Consider the following 26,987-nt stretch of genomic DNA (forward strand, 5'->3'; position numbering starts at 1 on the left):
AATGATTTATCTTGGTCTCAGTTTTTCATATCATAAAAAAAAGAAATTTGAAAAATGGTGTGTAGACTTTTTATATCCATTACTATCTAGCTAAAAAAGCACTGTGAAGTGAAAAAAACATGACCCTATAACATTGCATGTACTCAATTCTCATTACACCCCATTATTCATAACACTGGAGATTTATTGCAGCGGCAGTAGCAGCGGCTTTTAAATCGCAGGATGAGTGCAACATAAACGTCTTCAGATAAGAGCTACCTGTTGCTCATATACGAACAACCCAGTGATTATACTGCTATTGCGAACTGTAATGTGGCGCACATTAACAGTGAGAAGAAGATGCTGGCAGTATCTGAGATGCTTTCACGGCTGATAAGGCGTCCAGTACTGGTACCTCGAGGGTCATTAAGGTCTGCTGTGCAGACACGAGGAGAATAAACAAGCACTGTTTCCACCAGGCTTCTACTTAGTATTCACCATTTTAATCACGGATGACAAAACATCCAGGAAATAAAGAAAAGGACCGATGGATATAAAAAAGAGAGTTGGCGCCATCAGAGCGTCTTTCTGTCACTTACTTTCAGACACTTTGTTTTGAAGAAGCTACAAATGTGGGTAAAAAAAGAGTAGACGATGATTTTAACAGGAAAGCTTGGACAAATGCTGACAGAGGCCCAACACCCATTCTAATTAGGGGCTTAGAGGCTCTCAAGCCTGGCACGGACAGGGTGGGGATCCTGTGGGTCCAGCATTCGGTCAAACGGTCTGGGTCATTGAGGAAATGCGTACTAAATGATGGCATTCCACATACCAGCTTGGCAGATGGTTAAAAAAAGTTCAATTGAAGGATGGAAGGAGTATCTTACAGGAAAAGGCATCACACGTTGAAGATGTTTCCTGTTAGTTTTGCGATGATGCCTTTTGCCTTTGTCTGAAGAAAACATGTCAATCGTGATCAACACGATAATAAGACGGAACACAGGAGGTTAAGAAATTCCTGTTTTAATCACTTTTGCGCTAAACATCCTTGACTGATCCTCAAGGTTTCATTTCCACTCACTGGACACTTCATTAGGAACAACTGCATAATCCAGTAAACTTCTACAACAGCAATGACCCGAATAACAAAAACAAAGTATGTCTTTATATGAAACAAAAAGGTTGGCGACAGCAATATGATATTATCATGCAGAAAATATGATGAATATTTCATTCATGTAAAGTGTTCCAAGTCTGATTTGTTCAACCTTCAAAACATTTTTTCCCATAGATACTAATGTAAATGAGTTTAATCCGTTCCCAGCCGCCATGTAAATGTCTATTCATGTAATAACATGTACACCCTGTAAAGTATTTAAAAAATATATCTTGACTTTCATTTTGCGGTGTGCTGCTGGTATCACTGGATGGAGCCCCGCCGGGTGAGTGTTGACACTCTGACTCAAAATTGTCTCACGACCGTCACGTGTGCGTTTGGCATCGCTTGGCCTGCCTTGGCTAACATGCGTTCGGGTTCCAAGAACTAGGTCTGAACTCAGAGATGTTTTTCACTCAGATTTTAAGGTCAAAGCTCGATTTGACCAATTTGCAAGTCGTTCAAACTCTGAGGTTCCACTGTACTTATTCTTTGGTTACTACTGTGATCTAGTAAGATGCAGCCATAGAGGATGTAGATTATTCAGTATGACTTCATTAAAGCAAAGCTATGCGTCTTGACTTGTTTTACATCCAGGGGTAATTTTCTTTCCTTTGTGTTTAGTTTAAGCTCTACTGGGAGTGGCAATAAAAATCTTGAAGTCTCTTTTTGGATCAATTGAGCACCAGCTCCCTAACTGAAGTTGAACTCTGTCTTTTACATTAGAAAAGCTATGCCATATATTGAACACATGACTGCAAATAACTATAAAAAAAAAAAAAACATCGAGTACTGTAAATGGCACTGTCAATAAACTTACAATTCCGGATCATGTGCAGTGGAAGAGTTTGTCACATGGAAAGAATGTATCACAAAGTAAAGTTAATTATAATCGAAATGAAATCACACCACCATCTTTACACCGCTCATAATTCTAATGGACACTTTTAAACAGAGCAAAGCCTTCCATGACACACCCCAAGGGAGACTGTTTTCATTTCGGCTGAGATGGGGTTACCCTTTTTTTAATGTCATGGTTTCTGACTGATTTTTAATTGTAATTAGAACGGTAGGTGAGGTCACGATGTGATCAGCATTAATCACATAGGACCAACGCATCAGTAAAGTGTCTTGGCCCGATGTTTATGTTGAAATGGAAAACCTCCAGACATCATGATGAGCATCCATCTCCAGTTCATCCTTAACAATTGGACCACAGTGTCCTAATATATTCTCATCTAATTATACCAAGATGTATGTGACATTATCAATCAAGCATGGCCTCGACGAGTTCTACAAGCCTTTTTTTTAACACCTGAGCCTCTCAAGGGGAGGATGGTAATGAAGGTCATTGCGTGTGGAGACACTTTGTATAAACACTGTATAATGTGGGTAATATGAGCAAATTAATAAGCTTTAACCTTCCAGTTTAACCCAAACCCGTCCTGCTGCCTCATCCAGAACTCCATCTGTGGATTTCTTTTTTTTTTTTTGCGCTCCCCCCATAAAGTACATTCAAATATCCTTAGGGGCGTGCTTACACTGGGCCTTGTGCACTACTCCAATTAGAAATGAGCCTGCGCATGGCAACGGGCCAGGAGAAAGAGTGTGTAAAAGACAGATAATGTCCAAAGTTTGGGATCATTTCACATTTCAGATACAAAGAACAGGCTTACACAGCACATCTACAATCGATGACCCAAGGTATCACTGTTACCTCATCTAATTTGGCCTTAGAACCTACTGAGAATAAACTAACATCATTATAAAGATATGAGATGCTATGCCACAAGATTGAGATGTTTTTCTCTCAAGTCTTAGTTGCCATTTCAAGTTACTTTCTATGCTGCAGCTTTTCAGATTGTAAAGATAAAAATGCTGGAATAAATCATCTTGACATAGACCGACTGTTCAGGTCCTGATGCCAATGGCAGAAGCATCCCAAAATAGCCTTACATCTCATTCTTTGCTTCTGCCACCAGCCTTTAAACCTGACTTAATCCTGAAAAGAAAATGGCCATGTGTGGCTGTGAGGGAGTTAACAAGAGTTGAGTGACAGCAGAGCGAAGACAGTGAATGACTTCCCGCTAACCGGCATGTTGGCACCGCACACCGCACACACACTGAACACTTCCTCTCATAAAAGAATGGAAATAAACCCTTATGTGAGGGGGAGGCCAGGAAATCAAGCAGACTTTGAACCAGACGGCAACTTAAGTAGCGGACCTTCACGTCCATCAGTAGTCAACCCGTAGTTGCTTAAACAAAGCAGTTTGGTTCTCATTAGTGTGGCGTGCATCTCAAGGACCACCTCTCGGGTCTGGATGGTCTCTTGTGTGATGGATGCCTCAGGTCTGTATCGTCCTGCATGGCCAAACAAACACGGTGATGGAATCAGCCCCCTGGTGCACAACTGTATATAATAAAGGAGTCCCCAAATGGGTTGCACACGTTATGTGCACACACACCACCGCGTAGTCACCAGCCGCCATGCCAAAGGCAATGGAAGAGTCTGTATGTGTTTGTGAGGAAATGAGGTTGCCAGGTTGGTAGGCTAGCTGTCATCAGACAGCGAGAAGGGACTGAGTCTTCCTCTCCTCACATGATCTCACTGAAAGACGACCTGCACAGCTGCATGATCACCATCTGGCCGCCACGGCTAATTGCTGAACTTGTGAGATTGCTGTAATTACTCACTTTCACACACATACATGCACACACGTGGAGTGAGGGGATGAACATGATTCTGGATTTGTTTAAGACTGAGGAGAAATACCTTTTTTAGGAAGTTGGATGATACTTAATATGAAATTCTACACAAGCCAACACACAAGTCTTTTTTTAATTGTCAAGTTTTTAAATGGCTTTTTCCCATTACTGTTTTACTACCATCACCAATGTGGTGAGGCAATGTGAGTTTTGCAGTCACGGTATGAAACATGTTGGAATTTTTTTAAATCTTGCAAACCGAGATACCTTCTGCATCTATTGAATGCAATTCAAGTCAAGCAGGCTGGGCCACAAGATTGGCCACTCCGGAGTTGGTTCTGGGCCGCATGTGGCCCGTGGGCCGCTAATTGAATAGCAATCAATAAAGCACACACACTGCAAAACACAAACCTATATCTCAGTTGAGGTATCATTTCAAAATACTTCCTATCAGGTAGAGCTACTCTCTTCGGCTCACAACTTAGGAAATATCTGCCTTCATAGAGCTACTTCCTGCAATCTATTCTGCTAGCAACATGCAACTCCTACAAGGCAGTCCATGTTGTGCTTGGGCTCACTTGACACCTAAAATCTGGGACGTTTGAATTGTGTGAGTGCTCATTTTCAGTGTACTTGCGCTAGTCTAGCAGGTTTCAAACTACATTCATTGTTTTCAAGTTACTCATGATAAGCAGCCACCTTGGGCAATAGAAATAAACTAAACAATGAGAAATAATTGACAATACAAAATAAGTATAAAAATATAGTAAAGCAGGGGTGTCAAACTCTGGCCCATGGGCCAAATTTGGCCCATACTGTAATTATATTTGGCCCACCAAGAAAAATTTGATGTGTCAATACTAAAATTACAAATTGTCTTCACTAATAGAGATGTTGCTAGCAAGTTTTATTACCATTCTTTTTTTTTAAATGAACAGTTTTTACTCACCTCTGATTTCAGAAGTAGTTATTCATCAGTCTGTTGTGTAGGCTGTACTGTATATCAGGGGCATCCAAGTCTGGTCCTCAAGAGCCCCTATCGAGCCTGATTTCGATGTATCCCTACTGCAGCACATCTGCTTCACATTATCAGGATCGTTTTCAGACTTTTTCAAATCTCGCTGATATGCTGATCATTTGAATCAGGTGTGCTGTAGTAGAGCTCCGCCTAAAACAGGCCGGATCAGGGGTCTTGAGGGCCAAACTTAGGCACCCCAGCTGTATATAATATTAGACGTTCTTACATTTATTTGGGTTGACAGTCATAATAAGCCTCCGGAGGAAACTATGATGCGGCCTGCGACAAAAATGAGTTTGACAACCCTGGTATGAAATATAAAAGAATAAATCTTATGCTGCACAAGTGTTGTCTGAATCTGTGTTAGACACAAGAGTTACATCCTGCGGGTTGCAGTACATGTTTATGCCAGACTAGGACTTGTTTTGATTCAGCGGCATTGCATGGGGAACAACATTTATACCAATTTTAATAGTGCAGGTAAGGGTTTTCTTAAACTGATTGGTACTCCCACTGAATGTACGTTTTAGTTGTATTTTCTACACTAAGGACAAGATGTATTGTCTCCGTGTTGTGGTTGCCAGTTTTCTGCTCCACGATTGTATTTGACTTTTCTTTATTTCTTCCATTTTTATTTGCCCTCCGTCCATTGAAATCACCTCTGTGCATGTTGTTCAGTTGGCTGCCGAGCGTCTTTATCTTGTACAATGTCTCCCCCTGCTGGTTGAATGTTTGCTTTTCCAAACAATGAATGAGTTATAATTTCTGACGCCTCTGTTACATGATTTTCCCACTACAAGTCTGTCACCAACGTTTTTGGTTTTCTTTACCCGAGTTTGACAGTTTTCAGAGAGTTTATATCTCTTCAGATCTCGCCTCCATGGATTAATGTGAAAAAAATTACTATGTAGTATAATTAATTGTGAGGCATCATTAACATAATCAGTGTTTGACAATAAAGGTAATTGAGTAACAACACACAAAGGCAACTTGAGCTAATTTGTTATATCACATGAATTGATATTGTAAGCTCTGTGCACTTATTACACAAGAGGTAGCTCTCATTGTCAGAAACGTTCGTGATCTCTGATTTAGTGACAAATGTCTGAAGGACCAAAAGTGTCGATTCAAGAAATAAATAAAAGTAAAAATACAAATATCTTAAAAAATTAAAAATATATAAAAATAAATTGATATTCAATTGAATAATTATATATTTATTTTTGTAATTATTTCCACATCAGAAAGACGCTTGGATAACAGAGCACCTGTGTCAAGGGCTGAGCACACATCATCTGTACCACTGCTTTTCTACTCTGCTTTCTTGCTCATGTTCCTAATTTTTGGGTGGTACAGGTTAGTAAACAATGCACCCAGCAATCTGCTGGTTCAGGGTGTATTTTGTACAATAATCATACTATATACAGTACACTCAGTCTACCAATTGAAATAATAGATTCCCTTCAAAAAAAAAGTTTGATTCTGCCTTTTACTATCAACTGTAGAAGATAGGTAGGTTGCACAAAATGCAGCCGTTTCTCCCAGCGGACTCACAAAATGTGCTCATTTCATATCTAAAATGTTATCTACTGTTGTTTATTTAGAAATTTAGAGGAGCAGCCTCAGTCGCTCCCCACACGTCCCCATTGAAACACTACAGACAGGTAAGGAAATTGGAGACTATCCCAAATGGCATCAGGCAAAAAGGAGAGTGCACCCTGAACAAGTCCCCAATCAATCACGGGCCACAAAAAGACAACCATTAGTCTCATGGCGTTTTTTTTTGCGGTACCCATTTTTACTTGATTTTAAAGTAGCAAAAGTATCATGGATTACCAGCTAATACTTGCAGGTGAGAATATTGCATCAGGGTAATTATTTTATCAGTATGATGTGAATTGCATCAAGTCTTTCTTTTTTTCATCATTGTAAAAGACAGTAGTGATGAGACAAAACAAAAGCACAGAAAAAAAATCTCATTTGTTATTTACTGCACCATATACGTATGTACACAAAAAATACTCAAAAGGCAATACAAAATAAAACAAACAACTCATAGTGAGATAATCAATCTCATTCAATCTGATACCAATGCAAGCTCTCTTGCCTTCCTTGATGATTTTCTCTGCATTTGCAGAACAACAATCTCCAAACGGCTACTGACTGCATCTGTAGATTATCTGAATCATTATCTGTACATTTGGTAGTGATTAAGAAATTAAACAGCCCATATATGGCTGCCAAGATGAAACAAAAACTAAAAATACTTAAATCCATGTAATAAGCATTCTAAGATCATGTTCCTGTATGATGATGAAGACTTAAAAATACTACATTGGCCACCGAAAAGTAATAGTGGCCCCTTAAGGAAATGCAGATTAGATCACTTTGGTGAAACACCAGCACAACTTTGGTCAGTTCATGTAGATTTTGCTCCAATCGGATCAGATTCCTCCAAAATGTGGCTTGGTTTTAGATTCTAAAATAAGCACACTCTTTTAGGCTTGGACTTTGTCTCTCTTGGCTTTTGTTAACTGTGTTAGGACAGTAAACCTTAACAATATGAAATTAGGAAGGGAAAAAAAAGTTAGTTGTGAAAAAAATACATATAACAAGTCATTTGTAATATGAGGGGGAAAAATGCAATTTACTACAGTCAAGTCTTGGCTTTTCAGAAAATGTTCCCCCCAAGAAGGATCATTCATATTCGTGTATTCAGACGAAACATCTTATCGAACTAAAAGTGTTGACATTACCCGATTTATATATAAAGTAGCAGTTCTTAGATGGCTGTTTATGTTGTATGGTATTTTTTTCCATTCACCTGTAAACTATCCTCTTTCCCTTGACAAATTATAACTTTAGTCTTGTAATAATAGCACTCTGAGATCATTGATGTGACTTTATGACTTTTTCCTTGGGTTTTTTACTTTTTAAATTTTTTTTTTTGACCATGGTAGTCACTCATAATATCCCAATATTATTATTTCTTATCACAAACAGGCACTTTATTATAAACTAAAAGTGCAGATGTGTGGATAAACCTTTCAAGTTAGAGCTACATATATATTTTGGAGCTACTTACCCTGCCATTCATGCAACATCGCTGTACACAATATGGAAATAAAGAATTTGTGTGAGACATGCTTACAAAACAAGAAAGCCAGAGTCAACAAGAATAAGATTTCAGTAATGTGCAAATGCATTCTGGTCCATTCAGACTCTCTGTAGAGTCAAATCATCAAATGTGAGCCAGAGTATCGAAGCGTCCCTGTTCGTCACTGAACTATCTGGGGCATCTCGCTCCAGGCTTTGGCCTTCTTCTTGGCCAGAGCCATCCACGGTGGCTCATCCTGGGGCAAAGATGGAGATGGGAGACCACGCTGAGACGCTGTCGGCGGACCAGAAAGTGCAGGACCTCTTGAAGCCGTCAGTGGAGGGTTGATTCTTGATGGAAAAGGGGGCGAAGTGAGTGTCGTGCTTGGGCTCTGCGCTGGCTTGGCTTCTAGGGGGGGTTTGGACACAGCGGGCGGGTTGGAGCTAGAAGGAGCTTTTACGGTAACTGGAACAGGAGTAGGAGGGGATAGGGATCGTTGAGAGGAGGGGGCCTGCGGTGCGGGTTTGGAGGTAACTGAAGGAAGAGTGGGTTTAGGGGTGACAGGGCAAGGGAGTGGCTGACATTTGGGAAGCTGAGGTGGCACTGGAGTAACAGGGGAGAGTGGCTTCCTGGTCTCGTTTTCGGTAGTTGATGAAGACTTACTGATCTCTGATGAACTCACTAAAGGAAAAAAAATATTTCATTGTGAGCATTTTTGAAGAAATTGCAGGTGAATCATTTATTGAGAAATGCATCATAAATGATCCAAATCATGCTAGAAAACACTCCGCTCACCAATAACACCAGCAATACAATAATAGAAGGCTTGAGTGGTCAGCAAAAGCAAGCCAGAGTTTCTAATTATAAAATTGATATTTTCACTGTAACGTTAAGCACAATTTGACCATAACACTGCTCTAAAATACTGTCCAGAAAATACTACTCTACCACTAGAGGGAGCCTGTCTACCACACTTTGACAATTACTGACTCAAACGATCTGTCCTGAGTGAAGAAGGCATCCAATCAAATGATAGGAGTCAAGTGAATTATTTAGAAATTCAAAGCGAATATATTCAAAAATTACTGTCTTACCTATAGAACTTATTTTCGCGGTAGGAAAAAACCTGTCACTCGATATACATATAATACAGACGTCGCCATACATGACAATAATGACATGTCCATTGATTTTGTTTGCTGGTTGGCCGAAGGAACTCCACGCATCCACTGCCTTTTAGCGAGGTGTCTTTGTTCTGGCCCAAGTCTAATGAACCAGTATTGTAAGATCTCTTAAGGCGAGATAAGATATATTTTGCTACTCTGAATTAGCTTCCATTCTAATGTCTCCTTTCACATTCCTTCATGTTGTTATTGTCCTTGTTTTTTTTTCTCTTAACTGCTGTTTTGTTTTCAGATTGTGTCATCATCCACGCTGGTTGGTAAAGTAACAAGGTTATTATGTCATAGTTAGAAGACCAAAGTACAGATATCTGCTTTCAGATGCAGGTAGTAAATGTTAAAATGCTGTTGAGAAGAAAATACTCAAGTAAAGTTAAAAAGAAATAATACACAGCAAGTTTAAAATTAGTTGTCCATTAGTTTGTGTTATCGCATGGTGAGAACATTATACAATGCTTAACATACTAGACAGAGTAAACAAGTACACACAACTAAACTGATTTGTTAATAAAGAAAATAATAAATACATTTAAAAAAAAAAAAAAAAAAAACTCTGGTTTCCATCCAGAATCAACATTTCCTGACATAGAACATGTTTATGTACTTGGACTCAAGTACAAAATTCATAAAAAGTATTTTTTTTGGACATATTCATACATACGGTTGAAAAATCTATGCACCTCAATAAAAGTCAAGCAAATCAATTTTTTTTAATTCAACCACATGTGAGTCCAGTCAGCATCAAAATTCTCAAATGTTCTTGTGCTCACTGAGAAATGAGGGTAAAAAAAAAAGCTCAATTTACAAAATGGAGCACACTCATTGATGTTGAGCACTGCATGTTCAGATTATTTCCCAGACAAAGTTGGTTCTCTAAGCGCAAGCATAATTTAACAAGGATAAAGTTGGCTGTGGTACGTGTGTGTGTACGTTTGCGTGTGTGTTCTTTTCTTGATGTTGTGTCTGTGTATGCGTGTGTGTTCAGACCTTTTCCGAAGAAGTCGGATGTTTTGGTGCAGAGTTCCTTTTTTGATGTTTGGCTGACATACGAAGGCAACAAAGAGTTACTGTCTTGGTCCTCCTGATGACAAAGGAGAGAACCACATTCATTAGTTTAAGCAGCTCAAACTGTATGTTGATGTCTTTTATGTATGCAAATGGAACAAGAGGGGGAACAAAAAAACAGGATGGACAATCATCACGAATAGGGGTGTAAATCGCGGGTTTTGTCACGATACGATATCATATCGATACAAAGAACCGCGATACGATATTTGCCAATATCTTAAAGCCTGCTGTGATTCATTCACGATACATCACGATATAGTGCTCTACGATCGATATAGAACAATATCCTGATTTATAACAATTCATACGCAAAATCAACAAGGTACTGCAAACTCTTTATTTAGGAAATTACAAGAGTATTGTAGTATACAAAGTGCTTATTTTAACACTGAACTTGATCAAATTCCTATATTTTTTCTCATATAAGTAAGTAAAGAGAAATGAATATTCTTTCTTTCTTTTTTTGTAATACCATTAACTTTAAAGTGCATTACTGAACTATTTAATTACAAAACAAAAATAAGTTCTTTATAATGAATGAAGCCCAAAGGGGAGCGAATTTCCTCGTCTTCTTGGACACTAGCCATAGCACCAGCCCAGGAGCCGCGCAGTTGTCGGCTCCCCTTTCACGTGCCTGCTCTGCTCACAACACAACACGCCGCGCACTGCTCCCGGAAAGAGGAAGCAAGCAACAATGAACTGGATTTCAAAATAAAGTCGCGTCTAATGTCCGAGGTCAGAAACGGGCGATATAGATCGATGTTTACGTTTAGCATCGATGCCAACAAATCGTAGAGCATTATATCGATTAATCGATGTGTATCGATGAATCGTTACACCCCTAATCACGAACAAATGCAGTCTCACTGGGATTTGTGTTTTTAGAGCAAAAATTAAGCAAAAACTAACCTTCTTGACGGTAATCTCTTCCAGTGAATTTTCTTTATAGATCTTCTGTTTCTGTCTGGCCATGGAGATCCAGCTGGGACACTCAGATTCAGCGGGGACACCACGAGCTGCAGCAGGTTCTAAATGAGTCACGGGGTTAATTTTATGGGAACTTAATAACCATGCCAGTGTTAGTTTGGCTCCGTGTTCCCAAGAGTGCATTTGTGTGCGTTCGTATGCACCTGAGACACGTTTGCTTTTCACTCCAGTCTCTCCGTGGACATCTGGTTTCTTGGGAAGGACAGGTTTGGTGAAAACCGGTGGACTTATGGACGCTTTAAAACTGCTCATTTCAACTTTACAAGTAACAGGCTGCGCCGGAGGCTCAACGGGTGCCTAAAAAGAGAGCACATCAAATGCAGTAACACGTTCATAGCTGCATGGTCTGTCTAAACCACTACGAGCCACCAGAGATACACGGGAAACGTTGCAGTGGGCCCCACAATTGTTGCTTTGGGATCTGTTTATAGTACTAAATAAATTGTAAAAACCTATTAAACATATTTAACAGTTGCCCCCAACCCCCATTGCAGATACTAATTTCTTTGTTAAAGATTTTACAATTAAATGTCATCTATGCATTATTAACTTTGAAATGTGGCAAGACCGACATGAAACTGCCCAAAAAATCTGTATATTGTTTGTTCTTGTGGCATTTTGCTTTACAAACACCAGGTTTCTTTTGGTGGTGGGAGAAAAAATGATGGTGCGGGTGGCTTACACCAGTGCACATTACCACAGGAAATCGCCCAATTTCACAACAAAAATCATAATTTTCATGAAAATATTTTTTTACCATAAATAATGTTTCATTTATCTGTCAGTAAGACAGACAAACAAATCAATATTTCACTAGGTGGCAGTAGGCACAAACAACCTGTTGCCAATTACAGTATTATTAATCAATCCAGAACATTCAACCCTACCTTAAAAATAAAAGAATGTACCTCAAAAAGATAAATAAATAAATAAAGGATTGGTTTTCACCTCTGTGTTTTCCTCTTCCGAACCAAAGCGATGCAGCACTGCAGTCTTCCTCAGCCGAATTCCAAAGGGATTGTTTCCCTCCATCGCCACAGTGCTCTCTGTACATAGAAGTGCAGGATAAACCGAACTAGGTGTGGAAGATACGACTCCTTTAAATTAACTTTTTTTTTTTTTTATTAATTATTTTTTAACACAATTTGTATAAATGGCCAAGCCTTTAGTCGTTTCTTTCTGTTCCAGGTGTAAAAAGATGGACAAAAGATGCCACAAGATGGCAGCAGAGGACTGTTTTTAAAATAAAACAACTAAATTGAACATGTTTACTCAAAATCAAGATGCCAGCAAATTAATTCTTTGGCTTGAGCACAAAAGGTAAATTGGGGAGATTTTCAGTAAACAACAGAATAGTTCAAGGGGAGAAAAACAAAAATCAACAAATGGGTGAATTCATGACAGCCAAACTGCAAAAATCATTAGGTGTCTGCACACACACTTCTGCTGAAGTGCCTGTCTGCTCATCCATTATGTTTGCTCACCTTCTTTAGTTGCAGCAGCTGAGGTTTGCGCTGTCACTGGGTCCTGGACCACATCATTGAAGGCTTTGACAGCAGTCCCGCCAGCTACTGTTGTTTTGACACATTTCTCCATCTGGGCCTCCAACTGTGGGTCCTTCTTGGTGGTCTCCTCCACATCCTCATCTCCAGGCTCTTGGCTGGGGGTTGGGGCTGATGAAGGGGGCGGGATTTCTTTGGGCTCCCCACCAGAGAGGGATCTCTGCCAGGCAGGGATGATTGTGAAGCGAACTTTGCGCTCATTGGGACGTTCCGATAACTGGTTGACTACTTCCTCCTCAGGTAGAGGCGTGGCTTCATCTACCACATCTGTATCACAAATCGGAGTCACCGGCTCTTCTTTGACTTCCATTCCAGTGTCAGTGATCTCTTCATCAACATGTTGCTCTGTTATTGTATAAGACGCCGCAACTTTAGGATCTTCGTCAGATGGAGACAACTGAAAGGCGAATGTGCCCGACTCTAAGCACGGAGAGACAAGGTTCGTGTGGACTGGAGTGTTTGGAGGTTGGTAGTTGGAGAAGGTCTCGGTGGGAATGTTGACCTCAGCATGAGGGAAGGTCTCACTGGCAGGGAGGCTCTCGGTGCAAATGGTGGTCTCTTCAAGAGTAACAGTCTCACAGGGAACGATGGGAGTGATGGTCTCGGCGGGAGGGTCAGTCTCACCGGGAGTGCTTGGTGTGCTCAGAGCCAAGGTCTCAGTGTCTTGTGAAGGCGATTCAAAGTGTGAAGAAGAAGACAATCTAAATGATATTGTTTGCTTTGTTTCTGTTTCTTTTTCCATCTCCAGCAATTCCTCCTGCTCCACATCTCTATCCTTCCCCTCATCTTCTCCTGAATGGAGCTCTGTGTGCTTGAAGTCTTCATCCTCCTCTCTTGCTTTACTTTCACGATCATTTCCATTGGGAAACATTTGGCTCTCGTGGTTGGTTACCAGATCACATGACTCCTGAAGTGTTTCAACTTCATGTGTGCATTGTGAATTACCCATGGTATCAACATGTGAAGTTTCCCTTTGCTCCGGCAATAACGTCACATTGCAAACCTCTTGGCATGTTTCAACGGGAAGCATTTCCCACTCTTCGTCTTCTGCCACTTCAGTCCACTGTTGTTTTTCCTCTTCCTCCACATCCGCCCTCACCTCATGACCTTCTCCCTCCACTTGAAGATCGATTAACTTCTGATCTTCTTCACTTGCTTCAGTTTCCAGTTCTTCCCTGTGGTTCGATTCTGTTTGGTACAAGTCGTGCTGTTCTTCAGGTTTGACTTCTTGTGGCAAGTCGTGATGCTCATCCTCTAAACGGATCTGAAAGAAGAAACAAATGAAGTCATGAAGTCAAAAGACTCCGGAAATGCATCGATGACACGTTATTAATAATAAAAAATACTTACACAAGGCTGACTGAATCTTTCCACAACAAGTTCCTCCTCCTCCTCCTCTTCTTTTTCATCATCATCTTCACTTTCTTCTTCCTCATCCACATGTAGGAAAGGACTGGTCAAAGCGGCTACCTCCTCCTCCTCCTCCTCCTCTTCCTCGCTGGACTGATCCAATAGGGTATCACATGGAGCAATTTGAGGAAATGCAGGCTCATCCTTCACCTCCTCTTCATTTTCCTGTTCCTTGTTCTCTTCATTCAGATCCAGGACAACATCCTCAGTGGCCACACATGGAGTGCAAGAAGGAAGGGGCGTCTTCAGGGAGCTGAGCACTTCCTGTAAGAAGGAGCCGTCACCCTCCACACCTTCTCCAAGTCCATCTTCTTCTCCCAGATCTAGTCCATCCATGCCCTTCTCTTTTCCATTCACAAGCGAATGGTCCCAGAAAGCTTGGTGGCCAGCAGGGGGTTCCGGTGTGGCTCTGAAAGCAAAAATGATGAGGTCTTATTAGTAGGAGAGCCCACCACAATAAAAACAATCCAATTAGAAAATGATGTTTACGCACATGGGACTGTCCAGAGAAGAGCCTCCGTTACTGAGTTCGGGGGAGGGCGAAGGCTGAGTGTCAGCTGCTACCACCCCCGAGTGACAGGAAGTGTCCTGATCGAGTGAAACGTCCAACTCATCCTCTTCCGTTGCTTCGTGCAACAATGGCTGCTCTTTCTCCTGAGCTTCTTTCTCCTCTTTTGGCTTTTGTTTCAGCACATCGTCGCTTGCATCTGCATCAATAAGCAGAAACAGATGAAGGAAACAACACATTGGAATAAGAAGGGGGAGGGGGAGCACTAACCTCGTTTCTCCTCTTCCTCTGGTGCCTCTAAACTGTCCGGGAAGGAAATGTTCAACGATCCATCCATGCCATTGTGTTCCTCTGATTTAATCTCAAGCCTCTGCATGGACCAAACACAAAGTAGGAGAAACATCAGCACTACACAAGGAAACTATTGGTTCAGAGAGTAAGGAAAGAAGCAAGATGCAGGTCAAAACTATCAACGTTCCCATACGCAGCGACAGTTTCGGTATACAAGAAGCGCTTAAACCACAATAATAATTAAAATGTTCTTAACTTTGACGTTTACAAGATGTGCAAATCACACACACAGAAAATGAGAGAAACATTTCCTCCAACGTTCTGTGCAAAGATTTGATAGGCTTTTTCAAAGGCCTAACTTTAACATAAAGGTTACCGTATTTTCCGCACTATTAGGCGCACCTAAAAACTTACATTTTACTAAAAAAAAAACTGTGCGCCTTATAATGCAGAGCGCCTTATATATGGATCAATTGATGAATTTGTTGATCCATACTGGTTGTACACAGTGCTCTGCCAAAATGTTTCAGTACGTTTTAGTACGACTAGTAAATTACAAGGTCGCATCGCTTCCCAACATTACGGCAACTGTAGTCAGGGGGCGTCACCGAATAGCTGTTGTACCCGCGAGGCTATTTCATTTCAAAATAGGCTGCTCCGTTAATGTTTCGAGTAAATTTACGGATTGATATGGAAGCGAAACATAGGTAAGCAGTACCAATGTGTTAGATCGAACTTTAGTCAGTTCCGATCATTTTATAGGAGATCGTTTGAGAAACGCGATTGTTTACACTTTGCTGAGGCTCATGGGAGATTGCGAGCTGAGGCTCGTGAGACTTTGCGGATGGCTAATGCTATTGCGATAGCTGCTATACGTACCAGGCTATTTCATGTCAAAATAGGCTGCTCTGTTAATGTTTCGAGTAAATCTACGGATCGATATGGAAGGGAAACATAGGTAAGTAGTACCAATGCGTTAGATCGAACTTTAGTCAGTTCTGATCATTTTATAGGAGATCGTTTGAGAAACGCGATTGTTTACAGAGGGCTCGTTGGTTATTGGCTAGTGGATGCATACCGCAACCCTAGTCAACCTCAGTTTGTTGCAGTATAGCTTCTATTTTATGCGCCTTATAATCCGGTGCGCCTTATATATGGACAAAGTTTTAAAATGGGCCGTTCATTGAAGGTGCGCATTATAATCTGGTGCGCCTAATAGTGCGGAAAATACGGTACATCATATTTTGAGCATGATGAGGATCTGCAGTTAAGCAAAATAGAATTTTAAAATGGAAATAATTAACACTTGGAGTCCATCAAAAAAGGAATGAATTGTTTTAGTGTGTTGAAGAGAAACTAAAACTAGATAAGTGAAGCTATAGGAACCAATAAATTACCCAATAATTTTGTGCAAAATAATAATTTTGTATATTGGTGACCAGCTAACCGATGAGACAAGATATACTTATCATTATTATTATTATTATATATGTAGTTTTGTTGAGTTCTATAAGTTTGTCTACATAATGTACAGCATCTTGTACATATACGTACAACCTAGAGCCTTTTTTCTTCCAAAGCAATACTATTCTGTAGGGTTGGTGTTAGCAACTAAAATGGGTGACAGAAAGTTGGAGAGCTGATTGTCACAGTAAAAATGTTCAACAGTATGAGCAATACACCGCACATATTTGTGTTCTTACATTGGCAGCTTTCCTCCGGTTACAGGCTTTGTGTCTTAGGCCCAGCTTGTGCTTGGCAGCAGAATTATCCAGACAGCCAAAAGGGCTTGCCGGCTGACTGAAATCCCCCGGAACCGTCACCAGGGGGCTCACTGCTCTGCTGGACAACTGGGGAGAGAACAGAGAAAGAAGGTTTTACTTACATTTTTCACTTCATTTACATTGCCATCCATCTTCTTAAGGTAGACCCTGGACTGATTGCCAGCCAATCACAGGGTATTGTTTAGCAACATAACTGTAAACACTCAAACTTATGCCTTTGGACAATTTAGACTCAGCAGGGGTGTCAAAGCCATTTCTGAAGCTTCTCAACTGACGGTCCAACCCAGCGGCGCCTGGAAAGCGGACTTTAAACCGATGATGATGAAGCTTCTCAACTGAGTAGACATGCGAACCACTCGAAGGAAGATGTTCCGTTAAAAAAACAAGTCTTAAGGATTACGTTTGAGAAATGAAACCCAAATACCAACTGTAACCACAACCTTGTCTGCCATTGTTTGGAGAGATTAGTTCCAGACAGTGCAAGTCACATCACACATGAGTCACTGACTTGTTGTGGATTTGAGAAGGAAACTGCACACCATGAACTGATGGTCAGTTGGTGTTGAAAAGTTACAATTCTTCCTTGAATGATGAAGTCTGCAGATAGGAAACCAAAAAGGAAATAGAGCACGACTGTGTGTGACTACATCCAGCTGTCTAAATATTAGCTGTGCTTTAAACACTTATGGTGTTGATTATACAGTAGAGCAGAGTCTTGTGCTTTGCTCCATCGAGAAAAGATTTCAAACTTGGAAAAGTTTCAAGAAAAACTAAAGTATGACAAAGAGAACTCCCTTTCCCAGTTGAGTTTTAAGTGTTGGATTCAACCTCTTCACTTTCTCACCCAATTTGTCATGTTGTAGCCTACCGTATTTTCCGGACTATAAGGCACAACGGACTATAAGGCGCACCTTCAATGAATGGCCCATTTTCAAACTTTGTCCTTATATCAGGCGCACCGGACTATCAGGCGCACCATTAATGCATCATGTCAGATTTTTAATCCAAATCAAATCATTCTCCATTTTATCTTTTTTATTTCAACTTCAGACGCAACAAGTTACTGTATAATCACAAAATAATGATCCATAGTCTTTTTGATTCATGATTCATAGTCTTCAGCGGGCCACTTATGATTGATTTCATGACACAATGCTTCGGGCCAGTTTAAATTTAGGAATTTGGTCCATATATAAGGCGCACCGGACTATAAGGCGCACTGTCGGCTTTTGAGAAAATTTGAGGTTTTTAGGTGCGCCTTATAGTCCGGAAAATACGGCAATTCCAAATGTACAAACACATTTTAGCTTTTAGATTCAAATGAACCCTCCTCAATCTATCTCCATCTATCCTCTTTATCCATCCTATTTGCATTCATATTCACACCTTAGTTGAAGCAACAGCAACATGTCTTCTTGAGTATGCTCCTCGGCCCTTAGTGACGTTTAATGGCTGAGGCCATACTTGCAATCTGTGTCTGTGAGCGTATTTGACACCTGAAGTCCAGTTCGGCTAATGTGAATGCTCTGATGCATACTCAAGTCTGGTAGACATCCTGGTGGGCCAAAATCTGGAAGTAATGGTCATAAACACGCACGGCAGGAGGCAGAAGAAAAGCCGAATCCCCGCACAAGTCTGACATGGTTCAGATGGCCAAGTGTGAGTACGCCCTAAAACGTTCTGGAATATGTCCCTCACAGCTGCATTAGTTTACTGTGGTCTTTTCACCATATTCACAACTGTAAAAGGAATATTTAAACTCTTTTTTTTCCCCCCACATATTTTTGGTGCTCATCATTTAGGGTTGTTTTTAGCACGGAAAGCCCAGGTTTACTTAAATAATCAAACTTTTACTGACTGCACTTTTTGTGCACATTTAAAGGCAGAAAACTTGTCGGCTTCTCTACCATAGATGTAAAAATATGCCTGTTTAGCCCATCAGGCTTGTGCTAAACAGAAGGTCAAGAGGTTTGCAAGTGAAGTATAAAGAGTGCGGATCAAGACAAACACAGTTTTAAGGGTCTGAACAAGGTGGTGAGATGGAGCTGAAGAAGGAGATCAAAACACATGAAGGCTTTTAAAGTAACCACAAGTGATTCAACTGAATCGTGAGATTTTTTTTTTATCCCGACGTAGTCACATGGGAAATATCTCAATAATACAAAGCTCTGCTGCACAGCCTAAAGTGTCCTCACGGCTTTCATAAATCACATCAAGTATTTTACCAAGCTGGCTTTCCTGGCCTACATTCTGCAAAACATTACTTTTCTTTTCTAGAAATCTTAACATTTAATCTTATGTCACCACACTAACCAGTTTATCAAACAGAGCTCATGCCTTGATATTGTATATAGTATTAGAACTGTCCTAAACCCAAAGACACCCGTATCGAAGATTCTACAAGCCGATTGTGTGGCTCGATCTCTACAATTACCTGGTCTTTGTCACTATCCCCCCCCGCAAGGTTGAGTGAATTGTTCCTCTCAGCCTGATTCTGAAAGACACAGGTGGAAAGAAACAATGATGCATGTTTGAAAAGATGTGGCAATTAGGTGGCGTGACAGTAGTGTGCATGTTACCGTGGCTGCTTGAGAAGACGTGTACTCAGGGGGACTGCAGGGCAGACCGTCATCCTCCGACATGGTTCCGGCATCTTCCGTCCTCTTGACACACATCAGCGATGGAGGAGAGCCCAGCCTGATGGCCTGCTTCAGCTGAAGCTGCAATTCCGTGTAAAAGGCACATGCAACAGTTGCTGATGCATCTTATTGAACAGTACAATCCAACACACAAATACCAAATGTCAACACTTAGCTATAGTAAACCACAAGTCCGGTTCAGACGCTAAATCCAAAATAAATTGGCCTTGCTTCTGACCTCACTCACTATGCCGTGTATTATGTAAACACAGAATTTTGTATTGGATCCCGTTACGTGATGCTATCTTCCCAAAAGTGATAGATTTGACAGTATTTTTATTAATTTTTCACTCGAGTAGATGCAGTAGGTGGAATTAGAGGCCTTTATAAAAATGTTGTCATTGTAAGAGGCCACAGACGGCTCTTTGAGAATGTCATCCCATGTTTACAGTCTCACTGATGTAGAGTATGATTAACAGACAATGACTTGCTCATACAGTCACCACAGAGGGGTGAGTGTTTAATTTTGAAAGTGCGTCTGTTTGCCGTGAAGTATCACAGAAACTAAAACTGACATACTTTATCGGTTTGCTGCATGTTACGCTGGTATTGTCAATCAGTGACTCATTTATCAAGGTGCAAAATAAACACTGTATGTTCCTTTTGTTTTCTTTTTTTTTTTAAATCAATTTTACTGTAGGGATAATAACAGAATACTTTGAGGGGTAATGTTAACAGGATTTAGATCCGAGTACATGACACTTACAGAGATATGTTTCCATCATCAATAGCTCAATCATTCATCATAAATAAAAATGTCCGAAAACTTTCAGCTGATACACGTTGTGGCCTGTATCGTGATACTCTTGGAACCACACACATAAAAATAATACTTTGACCTGGATCATGTGGTGGGATGGAGGGCAAACATTCAGAAACAAGGCCACAATGTGGGTGGCAAAACGTGCAATCTTTATCCCATGTGCAGCTTGCTTGTTACATAATATGTTTACACCGAATCTGACTCCTCGCATATCAAAATGACAGGCCGGTTCAGAGTTGACGGCCAAGATTTCATAATCAAGTTCTTCAAAAGTGTATATTTTGAAGCTAAAAAATATTTTACACATGAACAAGTCATTCTTTAGAATTCTGTTACGCTGTAAATAATGTGACCATGAAAAACTAGCAAAAGTTTCCTCAGTGTCAAATCTGCTTAAGGGAGTTTCATTGTATAGACAGCTTAGAGGAGCGGTTTAACTGCGGGTCAGTCTTACATCGTCCATTTTTAGTCACTTGTTGTGACGCACATTGATCTGTCAGTCTGCTCTCTTTACCATCATTAGTTTTAACTCTGACTGCCTGGAATTTACATTACGATTAAGCACATCAAGATGATCCCACTATAAAAACTCGCTTTGGTTACGTTTCCATCCCTGAGTTTAATCACAATAACATGAAGGGCTTGTTTTTTCAACTCTGAGCTACAATTATTTTTTCTATGTATTGGATTGGCTACAATTATTTGTTTATGGCTGGAGAGATCAAATGATTGGCTCAGTTTGTGATCAATTTCTGTTGTGATGATAGTTACAAGAGTACCTGAAGCGATTTCACTTTTCCATGAATGCTGTCCTGAGATGCCCCCAGAGCCTCGTTGGCCTCCGACGAGTCCGAGACAAAGACGGAGTCGTGTGACAAGGCCTTGCTGCCCAGGCTAACCTTTGACCTTTAGAAAACAGGAAATAGGGGGGGTTAGGCCACCAAACTATTTTCCTCCTTTACTTCCATGTGTAATAGAGTAACGTTTCATCCTAGTATGGCATGTTCTTGCATTTTAAAAGTGGGGTATATTTGTCTACTGAGCCACAACAGGAAGAGGCAGTAAAACCTTTTCTTTAAGGAAAGGAAATTAGTACTATTCCAAGGAAGAGATGCTCCACTTTTTAAACAAACACGGGAAAAAGCAGTCCTGCATTCCAGAGACTGGAGGATCAGGAGATGAACACTTAGGCTCACAATTAATGTTTAGTCAAGTCATATTTAGGAAAATAACACTTCACTTGACAAACGCTGTGTTTATTCTTTTTTGCATGTTCTTCCTCAGAACCATAATACATGTACCCTTGAGCATGGATCGGTCATATAAACAGACAGAACAATCGTAAAGGAATCCCAGACCGATTAACAGTGGTTGTTTTTTTAGCAGCATGTACAGTACAAAATAGTATTGAGTAAAGTAGAAATGTGTCCCATGCATGTTAACCGTGTTGCATGTAATAGCAAAGGTCAATTGACACACTGATGGTTAGTGACTCTGCATTGGGCATTTGGCAAATCTTTTTGGAGGGCACTGATAGACACAAAAAAATCCAATTCAATTACCAAAAATGCATCCTTTTGGAATGTGTGAGGAAAGTTAGAGTACAAAGATCAAACCCATGGCAAGAACATGCAATCACCGCAATGTAGTGATGGAGCCGAGATTCAAACCCCGAATCTCAACACTGTGAGAAAGACATTTGGCCATTTTGTTGCTCTCCTTGTTAACATTCTGAGTAAAATTAAGTGATACAATTATCATCTAAATATCAAAAAAACTTTGGGTCCCTATTTAACAGACATTAGACTTTTTGCAAAGAGCATGTGTATGATCTTACCCTTTCCCCTTCTCCGAGCGACTGAGAGTATTGTTTTCGGATGTTTTGCTGATGTTATCACTCGACTGGCTGCCTTTAAGCTCTGCATGATCTCCTGACGGCTCCTTTTTCTTCTTCCTCACAAAGAAGTTTTTAAAAGTCTGGAACTTGGACTTCTTCTTTCCTGAAGGGATACATGAGAGAACCATGTTTGAAATACGCTAGCAGATTTTTTGCTCTCCGGTTGGTCGTGTTCTGACTCATTCAAACAACGGTGGTACGCTAATGAGGCAATTACGCACACAGCATCTTTATACACTGTCAAAATATGAAGTGCAGTTCCCGCAATTTGCCTGTTGGCTTTAATAGCTCAGGTAGGCACATGAGGGAAAAACCACGCGTATGAGTGTTTACACAGATAATCACATAAACACAACACGCATGCTGGTAAAGGGTGCCCAAGTGACTGCGGCTCCATTAGCACTGGAGCAGAAAAACCAACAACTCTTTTATAAGCTTTTAAACAGCTACAGAGTGCTTTTAGTGAGAAAGTCACAGAAGCGGGGAAGTTGGGGGGTTGAGAATGATTAAGTGTAAGGTTATGAGACTGATTTCAAGACATAATGAGCAAATTAGCTCCCCTTTCACTGACTGAATGGAAATGAAATCTTTTATTACCTAATGATTTTCAAAATACAGCTGAACCTCGATTATACGCGGACTTTGAGGTCCAGAATTTGGGAACCCCAAATAGTCTTGGAAGTGCAGCCACAGGAAATTGCAGTAGGGAAATACGTACTACGTGTTTGCATTTGGGGAATAACATCATTGCTCTAGATGAAAATTACCGTCTTTTTCCATGTATAATGCGCCCCCATGTATAATACGCACCCTAAAAATGGCATGTCGATGTTGGAAAAAAGCCTGTACCCATGTATAATACGCACCCAAATTTTGACTCCTACTTAAATCCGTAAACGTAAAATTATTTCAAAAAAAAGATCATCTTTGGGAACAACCGGTTGTTATTCTGCCGGTCAGTATCACTGCGCATGCGCTAGTAAACTCGATAGCGAAGAAATGTTTCGGATTTGTGTAGGGTACATTGTGACAGCAAACGAGCGGGTGATCGAGCAAGCGTCTGATACGAGAGCATTGTGTTCGTATGGAGCGTGTTTGAAGTGAACAGCAGAGAAGAAAGGAACAAAGCAAAGTGTTGTGAAATAAAATATTACCTGTAATACGCATTTAGGTAGAGAACTGAACTCTCGCTCTTTATATAGCTGACGTGTCAAAAAAAAATAATAATAAAATAAGAAAATTAAAAATTGTACCCATGTATAATGCGCACCCCAGATTTTAGGGCAATAAATTAGTTAAATTTTGCGCATTATACATGGAAAAAAACGGTAATACGATATAATTATTACAAATTATTATATTACCAATCGTGGTAGCGATCATGTAGGGACGTCCCATCCTATTCGCATAAGCAGTCACACGGTTGTGTTGTTTTCCAAATGTTTTAAGGTTAATGCTCACAGTTCAAAAGAAAATCTATTGATGACGAAGAAAATTGGGGTTCATGGCCAAACCGCATTTGACAGAAAGTCGCGTAGAATCAAAGCGTGTAAAATCAAGGTTCAGCTGTAGCTAGTAATTATATGTATAACATAATTCTAACTGGTTCAACTTATTCATACCAGAGGTTAATGGCTCCACAATAAGAGTAAGCCCTTATTTATCTTGCAAAAAAAAAAGTGCAGTTTTGGATTTGCCTGAAAACTACATTTAATAACTAACAACTAAAAACTACTCTGAAATGTAAACAAGATGAAAACCCAAGAGCTATCTGCAGGTAGGAACGAAGAGAGTCTAGACACAAACATTGGCAATAGCTGGTTTAACACTGTTTGGACTGTCCTAACATAGGAAGAAACCACTGGTGGATTAAGAAACAGACATCCAGCAAGTAGCCCAAAGACAGGAGCAGATGCAGACCTAACATTTTGAGAGCTGTAAATAAACCTTAGAAAAAAGTGATATCAACAAACTGCAAGAACGCAGAAGTGAAGTCTTATATTCTACGAGAAATAGATTAACGGCCTGATCACACAAAGCTTAACCTTTACCCAAGTAATGGACAATTTGGAGCAAAAAAAGAACCTGATCCCAAACATACACACTCATCTGTGAATTACAGTCATGATTTGGGTTCTTCTGGGGCTGGCCCATACATCTTTGACTCTAAAGCGTATGCATTTTAATGCTGAAGAGGAAACTGAAGATACAATCAAAAGTAAACAAGAGAGGCTGTCATGAAAGCCCATTTTGTGATGCCGATGGGTCACATGCTCGATACAAGCGATTGCAACAAATCATCAAGCCTTTTTTCACTTCACTCTAATTTAAGTCTCTGTTCCAATACAACAGCTACAGCAAAGAATAAAAATTGGAAAAAATAATAATAATACAGGACGGAGTGTACATTAGGTGAAAGACAGCCTACTTCCCAGCCTAATCCTAACCTGCATTATCTAGCTATTTGAAAAAACTAAAGAGGCCAATTCAGCGCTTTAGCACAATACTGAGATGAGAAAAAAAACACCCAAACATACAGTTTAGGGCAGGGTTCAACAATCCTGGTTCTTGGGGTCCAGTCCTACATGTTTTCTTGGTCTCCCTGGTGCAACACACCTAAATCAAATCATCAAATAATCCATCAATCTGCAGAAGCTGTATAAGCATCCTGATCATTAGAATCAGCTATATTGCGGCAGGGAGACATAAAAACATTGCTTGAAGAGCTTATTATGTTAGTGTTTTAAAACATTTGCCATGAATCTCATTTTACTTGTCTGAGTCATGTATGAAAGAATACTTCAGTATTCCTTCAAGTCTCGATTAAACTAAATTACAGTTGAAAATATGTTTGGAATCTGAGGACAAGTGCACATTTTGCCTGAAAATGCCTCATTTAACCAGATTAGCTACCTTTATGTCAAATATGAAGGAACGTGTTTTTCCCAGTCATTTTTTGTGCGTTTGCGAGGATGTTGGCAACTAATTCTCATTTCACAAAGTGAACAGCTTTAGCTGTACTTGAAGAGCTTCCAGCATGCTCTTGATGAGTCTTCAGGGGCCTTTCTGCAATACAAACATGAAAGTCAGGTTGAAACACTATCAGGTACTTTTATTTTGCCACTTCAGGTGCAATACACTGCTAAGGTAAAGGAAGGTCAGCCTGAGTAACCTTTGGAAAAAATTATATTTTATTCGATACACTTTTGTTCACTATTATTACTTGCACACATATATGTTATCATGTGGTGCTAAGGGAATCGACCAACAACACACACCACGGGAAAACTGTGACCTTTGACATGGAAGAAAAAAGAAAGAGAGGTGAAGCATACTGACATTGCATCAGCATGTGTTAGGAATGAAACTATGAGGTCATGCTGTCTCTCAGAGCAGTTGGCGTTATGACTTTCAAGTACTAACTGGAAGAACAAAAAGAATAAACAAGCAGCAGGAGAAAAGCCTATCACACATTTATTAAAAGTAAGATTTAATGCAATTTATATTTTAACAATTAACTGTCAGTACTAAATGTGGGCTGACGGACAGCTCCAAGGAATCTCATTCTACGGATCCAATCAAAGCACAAAACAATCTACGAGACCCGAAAGGGAGATGAGTCATCTGTTCAGTACTATCACTGGAATCAAGTTGAGAACAACAGGACATGGTGTGTGAGCAGTACACAACACTGCCTCCTTGTTACAATCATAACATCATCACGTGTTATTTATCTGCATGACAGACAATGTGATGTGCTTGGGCATGTGAGACAATTTTAGGTGTATCTCTGCTTCATTTCCTGCTAGCACCTTCAGTAAGACTAGAGAAATATCTCCAGTGGCCTGGAAATATCTGCTGCATGTTACGCTGATAAAACATAATTTTCTTTCAAAATAATATCCTTCTGCAAGTATCTTTATGTATCTTTTCTTTTAATCTGTAGTGCAACCTCTAAATTCTAAAACTGTGAAATTATTATAAAATATAAAAATTCTGGGAAATAAATAATAAGAAATGTAAGTCAAAAAACAAACTTCGATTTGGAAATTCTCAGAATCTTGTAACCCTGATTATTATGTTTATGAACTACAAAACAGATTTTGGACAACTTTGGGGATTCCACTAACTGTAGTACAAAATGTAGGTGTTTTTGTAGAAATTACCTTTGCATGCAAATAAGCAGATTTAGTTTTTGCAAAATAAAACAGACAATACAACCATTGAAATTTTGTATAATATTGCCTAAAAGTAAATCCAGAAATTTAGAATAATATAACTTACATTATGTTGTATTCAGTAAATGAATATACCTGAGCACTCTTCCACAACCTCAACAGGCTCCTGGTTGGCCATCACATCTGGGGGTCCTGATGCCATGGCTGCAGGGTCACTGCTGCAAAAGAAATGAGCATGGTGAGCCGCCTCTACCCTCTTGAAAAGATTTTTTTTTTTTTTTTTTTAATACATGTGACTGTTGTCCACTTGCAAGGAGATTGAACTCACATGATGACGATGTGATTCAAGTGTAATTCAAGTTAAAGTTGTATCTCGTAATAGCTGGGTAGGACAAAACTATTTTCAGTTAATAAAGGCATTTCTATTTTTACTACAATCCAAGAACCTCAAACAAACTGCACAATCAAGTTCAAATAATCCCACGGGGGCGTCTGAGCTATATTTACCATCGCCTGCTGCTGATGCCCATGTCCTGTCACTCAGCCAGACATGGTGAAATGTTTTCATATTGAAAGTACCTGCAGTTTCTCGTTAAACGTTAATATTTCATTGGACACCAGAAAGTTTGAGTCAATAAGAGTACAGCCCCAAAATTGTGAAATGATGGAATATTTGGATGCTGAGCAATTATTTTTTAGT

The 26,987-nt window shown here is 40.0% G+C and overlaps 1 protein-coding gene across 7 annotated transcripts in view; it reads right to left on the reverse strand.

The window, feature by feature from the left end:
- Positions 1–6,637: 6,637 nt before the first annotated feature.
- Positions 6,638–26,987, reverse strand: part of zgc:66433 (uncharacterized protein LOC321250 homolog) — a 38,291-nt gene continuing 17,941 nt past the window's right edge. For 4 of the 7 annotated variants that reach the window (XM_037261009.1, XM_037261012.1, XM_037261014.1 and 1 more), the window contains 15 exons: positions 26,423–26,505; positions 22,050–22,212; positions 20,992–21,118; positions 19,330–19,470; positions 19,185–19,244; positions 16,670–16,816; positions 14,946–15,045; positions 14,661–14,874; positions 14,108–14,576; positions 12,680–14,021; positions 12,144–12,241; positions 11,339–11,492; positions 11,118–11,236; positions 10,128–10,221; positions 6,638–8,640 (listed from right to left, as the gene is read on the reverse strand). In XM_037261009.1, coding sequence (XP_037116904.1) covers positions 8,141–8,640; positions 10,128–10,221; positions 11,118–11,236; positions 11,339–11,492; positions 12,144–12,241; positions 12,680–14,021; positions 14,108–14,576; positions 14,661–14,874; positions 14,946–15,045; positions 16,670–16,816; positions 19,185–19,244; positions 19,330–19,470; positions 20,992–21,118; positions 22,050–22,212; positions 26,423–26,505 — 3,811 coding nt within the window. In that variant the 3' untranslated portion in view covers positions 6,638–8,140. The remainder of the gene's footprint in view (positions 8,641–10,127; positions 10,222–11,117; positions 11,237–11,338; positions 11,493–12,143; positions 12,242–12,679; positions 14,022–14,107; positions 14,577–14,660; positions 14,875–14,945; positions 15,046–16,669; positions 16,817–19,184; positions 19,245–19,329; positions 19,471–20,991; positions 21,119–22,049; positions 22,213–26,422; positions 26,506–26,987) is intronic. The other 3 variants (XM_037261011.1, XM_037261013.1, XM_037261010.1) reach the window with 1 other exon arrangement.

This window comes from Syngnathus acus, chromosome 10 (genome assembly GCF_901709675.1).
Source record: "Syngnathus acus chromosome 10, fSynAcu1.2, whole genome shotgun sequence".
Classification (NCBI taxonomy): Eukaryota; Metazoa; Chordata; class Actinopteri; order Syngnathiformes; family Syngnathidae; genus Syngnathus; species Syngnathus acus.